We start from the raw sequence: 13,788 nt of genomic DNA, 5'->3' as shown, positions 1-13,788 counted from the left end.
CACCTAGAGTAAGTGTTACACATTACTTACAATATTAGGAACTCTGAATTTCCAGTGATGTCACCAACACAGGAATCATGGATTCATTAACTTTTCCTGAAAACAGGTATTAGAGGATAGGGACATAAAAGGTTCAGGAATTTCTTTTGAAAAAGCTTTTCTTTGACTTTTGTTTTTCCTACTGTTTTCATATTTGTTCTGGATAGCTATAAAACTGTTATTCTGGAGACATTCACATGTCCCAGTTCGTAATTCCTAATTGGTAAATTGAAAAGGTTATTTCCAACAGTTAACGATTTGAAATGATTGACTCCAGAGCTGTGACATCTGTTTCCCACCAAAATTTTATGTAGGCAAATTATGAAAGAGAAAAATAAAACAAAAAGGGACGGGAAAAGCATAACACATCTCTTTTTATGTTCAGATCTGCCCACCGCTTGACAAAACATTGTGACACCACTGCAAATTCCCATGGGAGTACTCATAGTCTGACTTCCACATTTGCATCCGCAATTCACTTGCAAATGAAAACAAAATAATGACTGATCAAGTTAGTATTTCTAGAACATTTTCATAAACAGAGCTTGGGATAGCAATCCTTCCACTTTGGGAAGTTCCTGTCACTGCCCAAGAATGGATTCTGTTAGTATGATATTCACCAAACTACTTACTGATGTATCATGCACAATTTATAAAAAGCATTTTAAAATACAAAGATAAAAAGATTGCCTGCTTCCAAAGATTGCAAATGTTTTTATATTGTTATCAAAATAAAATATAAACAAATTAAACTGGGGTTTTTTCCTTTAATAAATGGCTACTCAATATATATCACTGAGAATGAGTCTTATCAGAAAGAGTTTTTTGTTTGTAAGGGAAGGTTTGGTTTATCTTTGTCTTGGGGGAAAAAATGATTGAAATCCAAACCCAGGAATGTGTGGGTGATATGGAAAAAAGGTATGCCAGATCTATTTTTCAAATGCCTACATAGTACAAATACATCAGTCGAGATCACAGAATACAGTCATTGTTCATTGTTTCAGTACTCAATGTATCCCAAGGTGTTTCACAATAACATTAAAATAAGTATATACATTCCAAAACACAAAAACACAAAGACAGACATTAATACAGTGACAGCACACAATGCTACACAAGCAGCAGTCTAAAGCAGTCTAAAACATGGAAAACATTTTTGTGAATGTTTTTCAACATAATTTATCTTATTTTTTGTTACCTGTAGCTTCACCAGATAATTAGTAACATAAGAATGAATACCAGTGCCCAAGGCATCATAAGCATGTGAAATTAATTTATTTTACACAGTGCAGAATCTGACTCAACATATTTCAAAGTAAACCCCTGCAATTATGCTGTGGCAGTATCAAAATGCAGCCCTCCACTGTTCTTGCTAATATCACTAATAATCTGATAAGCGTATTAGAGACAGATCCTAAGAAAAATTCATTACAGATGTGTAAGTGCTTATAGCATGAGTGTCCTGATGCAACAGATCTTTGTCTTAATGTGGCTGACTGAACCAAAGGTATTCATGCTAGAAGTTAAGGAGCTGTTTGAAAATCAGGGAAAGCACAGAAATTACCTTATTTGATGGAATATGGGGTATTTTTAAAATCTGTTGTGTCGAAAAAAGCCTTTTTTTTTTTTCTCTAAACTTTACAGCTTGAAGTAATGAAGCTGTCAGCAGAAAATTGAGTGAAAGTTATCTAATGGAAGCATTAAAGTTCTTTAATTTAGCATTAGAGAATCTAGTATTTTCTAAGAGACTGGCACTGAGCTATACAGCTTTCACTTGCAGATTCAAGTTCAAATATGAACTCAGAATAAAAACTAGCATAGTTTTGACCATACAGCTTTTGCTCAGTGGTTTGACTATGTAGATTAGTTTGGGATGCCCATCTAGTATTCACTGAAAATGTCAGTATTACAAAACCCACTATAACTAGTAATGATTCTGATATGGAAGAAAAGAGGCACCAGAGAATGAAGACTAAGATGGGACTAGCCACCATCCAGGTCCAAGGTGGTTCATCTAAGAGCTGCATCTTCAAGAGATGCTTATGCAGGTAGCATCCAATACATGTCAACATGTATTATTCTTCCTTAGCATTTATATTTGGTTATAAATATGATTAAGTAAGGAATTACTCAGAAGCAAGTAACTGCTGTGGATTTCCATAGTGGGCTGTGAATGACACAGTACTTAACAGACCCTACTGAAGCAAATACTGGTGACTTTGGAAATGAGAAGGATCCAATATTATTTAAAAGAGTTCAAGAACAAAAGAGAGAGAAAAAAAAAAGGTTTATTTACTAAACATGAAAGCATCCACAGGACAGGCAACAGTGTCACTTGGCACTGTTTATAAGCACTATAACAGTCTGTTGTTACCTGTAGATTTAAGTGAGTGGTTAAAAAAAAATGAATAAGAGCTATGAAGACTAAAGATTTAAAAACAAAGTAGAAATGTGGTATTTCACTGCATAGTTTGGCTGCTACCTAATGTCTTATTAACTTACTCCAGCAAAGATCCTAGAAACATATTGCAGTTTGCTGTAACAGGATGCCGATTGCATAATTCTGTAGTTATCTGGGTTATCTATGGAGAGACATTGGCTCTCCTGGGAACCACCAGTACCATTTCCAATAGCTGAGACATTAAAAAAGTCAGACTGATGGATGGCAAGAACATTTGGCTGATAATTTATACATGATAACAGGAAAAACTCAAAGTAAACTGTCAAAACAAGTCTGCGGTTTTCCACTAGTCTTGTTCACCTGCAGATTTTGCACCTAGTAAATTAGAAGTTTAAATACTGACTAAATTAAAAAGACAATGTTTTTGACTATTTGTTTTCTAAGTACAATTTGAGTATCTGATTAGATTCCAATAATGATTTCAATAGACTGAGTTATAAGGAAAAAAAACCAACTTGAGAAAGATAGAATAAGCATGCACTGGAGAGGTGCATTACATGGATTTGTTAGAAATAAATTTCTCAAACTTTTAGAAGGCCTTCTAAGTGTGTCCTATTATTCCATCAAAAAGGATAAGTACTGTAGCAGAGCTTCACAGATGCGCTGAACTTGGGACTGTTTGTTTTCTTGTACTGAATCCACTAACAGCTTGATACATTTCTTCCTTAATCCTAGAATAGCTGCATTGTTAATAATGCTAATGATGCCAGTGGCAGGATGAACACAGGTACTGTTGATATAAACTTACCGATTTCTGCTTCTGCTTAGCTACAGCAGCATGGAAAAGAAACAAAGAACAACAAAGCATGCATGTTATTGGCTTGTCAAAGGACGCAGACAGTTAACAGGACTAGAAATGTGACGCAGTGCAGGTGAGCAGGTGGACAGATGGGAGCTTGGAAGTCGGTGTTACCTTCTTAAAGAAGGGCATTCTTTTCTCTTTGGAGTGGGGTGATGTTACACTGTTTGCACTGGGTTTGGGGGAGCGATGATTTGCTGGAATATCATTTTCTTCTGCATCTAAGCCAGTGGCATCTATGTCTATAGCTATATACAGACAAACAATTCAGAATTATCAGATGACAGGGAAAGTAAAGATAGGTTAAAAAGGAAATAACAGGCAAAGAGAAATAAAACTGTCCAGAGTAATAAATAAATAAATAAATGAAAATTTAAAAAAATCATCCATGAGTACAAAACACAATAAAACAAAGGGAAAAATTTAAAGGTGCAGTACAGTAGGATTAGAACACAGAAGGCAATCTGTAACAGCTACTATAACGTTTTCCTCTGATCCCCTTTTACACAGCTACATCAGACATACACAGAATTACTCTTACAAAACAGAGCAATGGCCAAGTTCATTCTTGTTACACCAGTGTAAGTCCAAACTGGTTCACTGGAATAGATAAGACTTTCACCAATGTAAACAACAGAACTTGGCCAACAACATTTGAATTATTTTATAGCAATGAACACTAATTCAAAATGGGTATCATCAACTGAAATCTGAAATGTCACTAGCTTGTCTATAGGAAATTAAGAAACAGAAGAAAAATCACTTTTGAAGACAAAATCAGCTTGATACTGGTACAATAACATCTACATTTATCTCAGAGTGGACTACAATTGGCATTTTCAACCATTTTAACTAAAAATGCAGAGTAGTTATAAGATACATTTATTAGAAATAATAGAAACAGACCCACTAATAGTGAAAACTAAAAAGAATGGGTAGCAGAAGAGAAGAAATTGATCCCAGCTTGTCTCAGAGACCTGGATCCTGTTGTAAAGAGTGAGGATGCAGGCAGGTCAAAATGGTAGTGAATACAATAAACCACTGCTGTTCAACCCCTATGCCAAAAGAATATACAGCACACAACACTTATATCATAAATATAAAATATTTACCCTCTTTAGCAAGTAAGTAACAACTGTTTAAGCAAAAATCATCATGGACTCAGAAATAAATACATTTTCAAAATGCAAAGCCATGTTATCCTGAATGCCGAGTCCAACAGATACCTGCTAACTACATCCGAAACAAACCAAACCAAAACCAAACACACAAAAAAAAGCTTTCTTGTTTACAATGCTCAATCCTGATCTGAAGCAATGTATTAAATTTGTCTTCAGAAAGCAAGTACATACACAAAATTGATCCACACAAATGCTGTACAACATCACCTTTGTGTGTAAAGATCTTACTCACCTCTTGACACACTCTGGTAACACATGCTTATCTTGCCGTGCCATTATGTCGAACTGAATCTAACTCTAAATAGATCTGTAAGCAGTATCGTTTACATTGACTTTATCCAAACCCATAATTAATCATTGCAAACTATTATGCAACCACCTTAGTGACCTGCTTTCAGCTGCTTGATGAGTGGGACATCAACTAATACAGTGGCATGTGCTATTAAATTATGCAACAAAAATATTTCTGTCAAGCTTATGTGCAGCTACTGATTTAAGAGACACTTGGGACAGTGATCTCTTCTGTTTGAATAAAGTATATTTTCCCATCTGAATTATCCACAGATCAAATGCCATGATGCCTGACAATCCTTGAATTACAGAACTGTGCCTTTGAGCCTGCCCTTGCCAGGAAAGCCTGTAAGTAGATCCGCACCCTGTTTCTATACTCCTGCTCCTAAAAACAGCCACAGAAATCATGTAACATTTTCTTCCAGCAACACTGTTCCTTCATCCTCTTCATAAGTATAAAAAGAACATTATCTTTTCTTGAATACAGGCCAGCACAGATTCTATAAATCACTCATAATAAGGCATATTAAAACTCCTTCAGTTCTATGTTCAACTAAAATCACCAGTGAAGAAAAACCAGGGTTGTTAAGTTTTTCCTGAAAAAAAGAAATGCATCATTTGATCAGCTAGATATCAATATCTCCTTTTTTCATTCTCAGTCTTCACACTATGCCACATCTTCCGTGATAGTTCTTTTACTGTTAATTATCTTTAGTTCATTGGGATTTTTTCAAAGTAATTTTCACCATTATCCTCATCCTGTTTGGTGGTCTGTGAGGACACTGTATGGATTGATTACTATATCAATATAATATTGATTATTTAAATGGCAATGAGCCTCCTCTTCATTTGTTTTTCACCGATTCTTCATCTTGTTTGGTTTTTTTTTGTTTTGTGGCACTAGTTTATATTGAAAAAAAAAAATATCCCTGACTCAAAGTCAAAAAAAGATCTCTTCAACTCACTAAATAATTTATGTATTTGTCATTTATTATACTTTCAAAAAGAGGAGGCCTGGGAATAATAATTGAACTGTACTTCAAAGTCACTTGAGTTCTTGTGTTAGTCACAAACTATGCCTCTTCCCCCCTTCTTGGGATGTCTTAAGATAAGCAAAAAAAACCCCTGCAGCCCCAAAATCTTAAGATCACAGAATAAGCTAATGTGCACTATTCATAAATATTCTCCAAATCTTCAATGTAACTGAATAAACTTTACCAGATTTCCTTCTTTCTCCAGAAAACCATGTTTCTGAAAACTACTGTCTGAAGAAATGATTCAATGCAATGAAAATTACAGGATGGCTAGCAATCAGTCAGTTGGTAACCTAAGCATGCGACCTGTTCCCTTACCTCTAAATTCTGTGCAACATTCTGGAAATTTCCTATGTACTGATCTCCAATTGTTTTTAGGATACAAAAGAATATTATAGCATTTCAGATGCTCTAACTATAAAATTACAACATAGATCCATGGACACTTCTACTGCAAAAATGTAGTTGTTGAAAAAGTGGGCCTTACCAGTAAATATGACAGTTTAAAGCCATCATGAAATAAAAGATTAAGGTGTGTTCTACAGACTTGTGATGGACACGTATTAGTAACCTAAAAATATGCTTCCCCCAAAAGAAAAGAGAGGTAGGGAACTTAAGCGAAATTTTGATAAACAAACTGCAATTGTAATAAAGTTGGTTGTTACAAACAAATTCATGGTTTCACAAGAAAGATATATTTTTCAATTAATTTAATCAAATGAAGCTACTACCATAACTTGATTGAATTCCTCTGTCTCTCTTAATGTCCATGTAAATACTTTAAAATCTTTAGGATCATTTTAAGATGACTGCTCTGTAGACCAGGCTCCATATAAACTAATATGATTGGAAACTACATGTCTTTGCCTCCATAGACAAGTCACTAGCAACATTCATTAATGTTTTCTGAATTCGGGTATTCAAAATGTACATTTTCTCTCTCAGGAGAAGATAAAACATCCAGCAATGCAGCAGCTGAATTTAGTAGAATTCTTTTTCTTTTTTTTTTTTTTTTTTTGTTAATCTTCTGCTATGCTTTTTTCAAGGAGCTAATGCCAGTTTCCTCCACCAACTCACCATGTATTTGCTTCATACCTCTTGAATCCAACCTAACTAAAGTTAAATCTGTCTGTTGATGCTCTAAATACAGAACAATATTTGTGAAAAATTTGTCACAAAAGGCAAAAAATATCCAATATGCTAGAATTATGTGAAGCACATCCTTATCAGAATTGTGAAACTAAAAGTTCCTGTTATTAGAAAATAATGCTGGTTTTGATGCTACTGCAGAAACCTCTTGGGAGTTTTTGTTCTTATTGCTGCTTTTTCTCCTGTACCAGAAGGTATCTGTTGTTCAGCAGGAGTGCTTGCACCAGACCAAACCTCTAACTATCCTACTGCAACGCAGTCTCATAATTTTATTATGTCTTTGCTATAAGACACCATGGTAAAAGCAAAGAGGGAATTTTGTGCATTGTTAAGAGCCCTATCATTTCCTGAACTTGATGGCATTGACTCCATTACTTCAAACCTACCCAAAGCAGCCTTATAGGGCAACACAACCACCCAGCCTTATACCTGTGAAGTACAGGGAATAAGAAAAATAGGACTAACTGTACATAAATTTTAACAGATAGGTGCATGAGTCTGTAAACCGAAGGGTTCTTGAACTACTCACCAGATGATGGAGGCGTCGATTTTCTGGAACTAGGAACGATGTCACCCAAACTGGATGAAGAGTTTCCTCCTGATTTACTGGAGTAAAGCAACACATTAGTTTGAAGTTTCATAGCTTTCTCAGTATTTGTTCTAGTTTATTTATTACCTGCCTTCTAAATGAGCTGCTAGCCGAGAGACAAACGGTATTTCTGGCAGAAGTATAAAATATACATCTTACACAGAATGTGTGTACATTTTGAGGACTGAGGAACTGCAAACATCAATCATGCTCCTTGTTCTGCTGTGCAACTTCATTCTGCTGCATATGGTCTCACCACCTCATGATATTAATGTGATCCAATTATTAATATGGCTACTGATACATATTTATTAATATTACTAGTTATTACTAAGACTAATTCTTAAGCCAGTGAGCATATCTGTTTCCTTTAACAGAAGAGTTATTAAGAGCTCCCTAATGAAAATGATAGAGTGTTTGCCTAACATCTTTTCAATTTAATTAAAGTACAAATTCTTTTGCTGTCTCAATACCAAATAGCACCTAGGAAGAAAAAAAAGTCTCTCAAATGAAGATAAAGCAGTCTAGGGATTTGTCAAGTTCTGCTTTGTGAAAACCTATCCAAGTTGTGAAAATGAAACAATATTTTTAGTCATTTTATTTCAGTTACCGTAACGAGAAAAGCACTGAAAAGAATGTAAGAAAGACTATCTCACTCTTCAAATAATTCATGTGATAGTACTAGTTTCCACTTTCTCCTTCTTAAAATATTAATAAGCACTAAGTAAATGCATTTGTGGCATAGGACAGTGTTACCTCCAGTGAGAAGTTCTGGAGAATGGAAGCCTTTACAGTTTGGAAAGGGATCGAATCACTGGGTCAGATTTGGCTATATCAGAAGCGTCACAAGAGGAATAAGGAACCTGACATCCTCCTGCTGAGGACAGCACGCTCATAGGGAAGGCACTTCACAGCTGGCGAATGCATGTGAGCACTTCAGCACCCTGGTCTCCTCCTGTGCAGACATACTCTTCAAACACTGCTGCCCTTCCTATCAAAGTAGGAGAGCCTTTCTGCCTTCCAAACGTTTCCCAGCTGTCTTCTCAATGCCAGGTCCATCCCACTCAGACATACTGGAAATATTTGTTTCCAATACACCCAAAGGGAAGCAAGCAGCATTTGCTTCCACATGCGTTAATGTTTACTGGAAAACTACTTTATTAAGAATTCTACAGTAAAGATGACCTTATTACCATCTTGGAGTACTGTTCAATACATTTAGATACTGAATCTTTATTTTTATGTACTGATGGCTGCAGTCAGAGACAAAAAATGACTTGACATGAAACTTCCATCACACAATGTAATATTCTTAAAAACTGTATTTGTAGGCAATGAATTTGACAAGACGAAAACACTTTTTTTCCCTAAGAGCTAACTAACAGGCACTGGCTTCAGCTTACAAATAAAATCACCTTGACATTTTCTGTAATTTCTAAAATCAGCTTTAAAAGTGTTTAGAAATTGCAAGATCATGAAAACAAGTAACACATGCTAAAGAATTTAGGGAGAACGATTTTTAAGTCAAAAATTGTGCTTGCACATAGTAAATGTACTAACTGCAACACATATTTGCAAATATTTTATGAAAATAAAATGGAATAATAGCCATTGTAGGCCACCACAGACCACCAACCTAAATATCTACTTTCTCTCTCAAATGGCAATGACATTAACTATATAAATAAATATTAATTTGTTCATTGATTCAAAATGTTTGTAGCTGCCAATTACAATAATTAAACAGAACTATAGGATAAACAGCATTAACTTCCAAGTTGTGTCACTGTCAATGCTACTATTTTTAATGATTTGTTGTTATTACCTGGAGTAGAATTTTCCTTGTTTTGCCTTTTGTTCATGCTGCAGCCTCATGTTTTCTAGTTTGACTGGGCTTGGTATGAATCCTATTTCACAGCCTTCTTTTACCAACCGTCCTATCCACCAGTCATTATTAAATTTCTACAGATTAAAAAAAAAAAAAAAAAAAGAAGTCATGTACTAAGAAATTACTGTATTTGGGACCATTTTGTTATTATTTTTAATTTGCAGCTAAGCGATTTTATGTAATTCTTCTTAATCACTGTGCTATGTTATTATAGCAATGAAGAATTGTGTTAATATTCAGAAATACATTAAAATAATTATACCTTGCAAATTATTAAAACGTACAGTACTTAGGCAGAAACCTTCCTCCATAGACTCCATGATTCTCCCTGGCTGCTATTTCCACCTATCTCCCCATCTTTATCTTTTTTCTGCTTTACAGTCTTTTCCCCTCATACATGATAACTGCTTTTGTTCTCCCTTGATGTTTCTCCTTGGTGGACACCAGACATTTCTTCTGATCTGCTCCTACACACTGCAACAATTTTTACAGCTCTGTAATAATCTATTTTTCTTATTCCATTATATTCAGTTCTCTATTTAAAATAAAAATACTACTCAAACTCCCCCACTTCTCTGAACCCACTAAAATCTTCTGAAATATGACTACATTCCACTGCTTATATATGCTCTACTGCATACAGCTCATGTGATCCGCATCTTAAACATACTGTGATAGATCCACAAGGAATGTATATCTTTGGATAACTAAAAAACCTTAAAATTATACAAATGCACAAGATATAGTCCAATTAACTGAATTTCAGCTATATGAGATGACTACTCTAATTTAATAATATTGATTCATACACACACAGGGGGTTTTGTTTGTTTTGCAGAGGTCTGTAGAGCAGAACTATTTGCTTTTTCCTGTATTATTTATTCACCATTTTTGCATGAGAATAGGTCACTGTTATGTATGGCCCCACATGCAATACTCTAGGAGTTCCATAGGAATAACTACCGTCAAATATGAATTTTGGATAATGTGGATTATTTATGAAACTGTAAGAGAACATCTGAATGGGAAGAGAAGTTGCCTTCTTGAATCTGAAGCTATGAATGTATATCTTATAGTGCATTTTTAATTATTTAATAAGTAATTTTAATAAGTGTACAGTTAGGAGTAAAACATGTAAAATGTGTGGGCTCCCATAAAAAGGAATTAATTTCACCGAGAATACAACATTGGTGGCTCAATGTTACACAACCTAAATTGCAATATTATCTTTCATTTTGGCTACTACAGAAATGTTGTGATGCTTGAAACCAACTTTAAGATATTTAGCTAACAAAAAATAAAGATTAAAATGAATGCACTTTTAAGCTCATAAAACATAAGGGGATCTATAACATTCATCCAGTGGGATGCCTTTATGAGTAAGAATACCAACATTTAAAAGGGAGCTAAGCTGGAATAGCACTTTCTCAAAGCTGTATTAAACTGAAACATATTATTAAAATCAGAACCTTTCATTGCAAAATGCTAACTAAAGATATGTATGTGCATTATGTATTAGGATAATATAGGTAGAGGAAGACTATAGCAATTGAGCCAGTGGAGGTTGCCATTATATGGATCTGCTCTACAGTATACATGATGTCTGCAGAAGTAGTATCATTAACTTGGTAAACGGAAGAGATAGATAATTAAAAACCACCATTAACTTAAAATCTGAATAGCCACTACTTTTTTATGCTGTCCTACAGTGGAACAGACTACTATGCAACATTAATTTTATTATAATTGATAGAAATGCTAAATCCATCGGAATTTTTTCTTCATACAAAAATAAAAGCATGTGGAATTCACTCCTGCAAAGTCTCAAAGCTGACTGCTGTGTCAGTATATGAAAAGGAGGATACAATACTTTTATAAGTAAATAATACCACATATAATACTTTCTAATTTTAAAAAGCTGTAGTGGAAATCTTGGTAGCAAGGTGTCCAGCTCTCAAGGTGCTGGCTGGGGTGAGTGATTCTCTGTAATTCACCTGTGCTTGGAGCGCCAAGGGAAACACAAATATGAATTAAATGCTAAGCAGAATTATGGCCATGCATTAAAGCCTCAAAAGATTCACGAGTGACTATGATGCAGTGCATGTTTCTTCACGCAGGAAGGAATCCTTCATCTTTATATGTACTCAGTTTTACTGAATGTAACCTAATGAACATAAATTTCCCTCATAATCATTGCAGTACTTTTCACCATTGCCCATGTACATTTTGAACTGAGGTTTTTCTTGTTTGAGCCCTCTCAGCAGCACAAATTGGAGAACACTCCTCGCAGACAAGAAGAGCACAGTATTGATGGAATATGGCATTACTATGCAGGCAAAAGTTATTGGAGATTAACTTAGATTTCTTTATTTCTAGCAACCAGTTAGCTAAAAAATATGAAAGCAACACTGCATTTTATAGCCAAGCATGTTTTTTTTTACTTTTTATCCACATAAATAATTAAAGTTTGGACATCTCAGTTCTCCCAGCATTAACTATAGGGAGCAGCAAAACTACTGATGGAGCAGTATCTGGTGGGATACAGAGCCCTGGAGAGCGAGCAGGGCACGGCCATGGAGGAAGGACGGGGAGGACGCACCTGCGCAGGGCAGGGCACTGCTCGGGGCACCATTCTGAAGAGGTTCGACCTGCCCGGACCCAAGAGCTGCTGCTAAACTCATGAGAGCCCAGGTCTGACTCCTCACGGGTCCTGTCCCACCGCTCCCTCCCAGCAGTGCACCTGGCCCAGGTGCAGGGTCCCTTCCACAAACCAGCTCTGGCCTAGCACCGCTAGACAGTCAACTTCCCTTAACTGCTTTGAGAGAAGACCAGGTATTTTTTAAAGGCAATTAGCGCAGAGTGCCCGTTCTATTACATCCAAAGCTGCAAGAACATTTTAACGTATTTTTCCATTCCTCAGTGCTACATGTAGCCACAGACAATACAACAACTCAGCTGAGCTAAGCTTCCTTCCAAGGCATTTCTGGAGATCCAGAAGAGTTCAGGAAACTTTTTCTTCCTCATTCTCTCCCATGCATATTTACATTTCAGTCTAAGTTGTGCCGTGAGGAAAAAAGCATAAATTATAACAGAAAATCTGCTAACACTGTGTTTCTGGCTCATATGGAAACAGGGGAAAGACCTGATGTGAAATCTGAGATTACCAGCTGGTTCGAAATGCAGATGGAACAGATGACTACACAAAATCATTTAATCTAACCAAATTGAGCCATATATTCCAGACTCACCAGAGAATGCCGATGGTTTTCTTTTGCCAAGGCTCTGTGCCTGCTCATCTCTACTTTCGTCACAAGACAGAACAGAGCAATTCTTTTGCACTATCATCAGAAAGAAGACATATTTTCTTCCCTATATACAGTTTGAATCCAAATTATCCCTTTTTTGTGTTTTTAATATATATGGAAAATGATGATCACTAGTCATCAGTATGGAGGCACTAGAAGCCCATTTTTTGTTTCCTTAGTCTCTGTTCACCTGTATTTCTACCTGTGTATTAGGAATGTTCCTTACTTCCACAAAGCACCTGCAGTAGCAGAATCTTTGTGCATCATCAATCATAACTACTGAGGGATTTTTTGATAATCTAAAATGGGGCAAAGACATAATTTCACATGCATGGCTGAGTTGCTCTCATCCTTAAGCTAACTTTCTAGTTCTTCTGCTATAAACCTCTATTTCCAGATGGACCATTTTGTGACAAAACACAATGGAGTATGACCAGAAGCTGGGAAATCTCATAAAGTGAGGGAATCATTCAGAAGGGCACAGCGGGCTGCTAAGGAGATCCTGTATGGGAAAGTTACCAACTTATTTGCTTTGGATTGTCTTGCAAGGAGCAGAGAAAGAAAATGACTTTAGGTGTTTGAAACTGTAAAAATTGAAAAATTTCAAAGTTAAACTACAGGAAAAGAAAACCAATGCAGCAAATGCAAGGCGCCTTTTCTGACAGTTGCTATGTCCATCCTGAAACATCACATCAGTTTTTCAGTATGTAATTGTTAACAAAATACTGTCTGTGCCAGGGAAGTAACTTCAGTGAAAAAAAGGAGACCTGAGGATTTGGGGGTTAACTGCGATCCAGTCACACAAATAGAAGAGAATCAACCCTTGGCTGCTGAATCACAATGACCCCTCAGAGTACTAGAATGGTAAACCCCACAAATATTGTATCATTGAATATGCAGATGTAGATTTTTAAAGCTCTAAATAAGTGATTTTTACTAGAGAAGAAAAGACTTGCTTTCCAAACTTCATTAATTTGATTGTAAGGCATTTGTGCCATTGCTTTTATAAGAACAGTATTTCAAGGAACATTCAGTTCCTTATACACAGTTAC

General features: G+C 35.8%; 1 protein-coding gene across 11 annotated transcripts in view; it reads right to left on the bottom strand.

Annotated features, from left to right (window-relative positions):
- The window catches only part of CACNB2 (calcium voltage-gated channel auxiliary subunit beta 2), a 269,194-nt gene that overhangs the window by 33,890 nt on the left and 221,516 nt on the right, over positions 1-13,788 (bottom strand). For 8 of the 11 annotated variants that reach the window (XM_069776370.1, XM_069776379.1, XM_069776408.1 and 5 more), the window contains 3 exons: positions 9,369-9,505; positions 7,484-7,560; positions 3,414-3,547 (listed from right to left, as the gene is read on the bottom strand). In XM_069776370.1, the coding sequence (XP_069632471.1) occupies positions 3,414-3,547; positions 7,484-7,560; positions 9,369-9,505 (348 nt within the window). Of the gene's footprint in view, positions 1-3,248; positions 3,269-3,413; positions 3,548-7,483; positions 7,561-9,368; positions 9,506-13,788 lie in introns of all 11 variants that reach the window. The other 3 variants (XM_069776389.1, XM_069776399.1, XM_069776465.1) reach the window with 1 other exon arrangement.

This window comes from Haliaeetus albicilla, chromosome 2 (assembly GCF_947461875.1).
Source record: "Haliaeetus albicilla chromosome 2, bHalAlb1.1, whole genome shotgun sequence".
NCBI classification, from domain to species: domain Eukaryota; kingdom Metazoa; phylum Chordata; class Aves; order Accipitriformes; family Accipitridae; genus Haliaeetus; species Haliaeetus albicilla.
The sequence above is the reverse complement of the archived record's forward strand: the minus strand, read 5'-3'. Positions and strand labels throughout refer to the sequence as shown.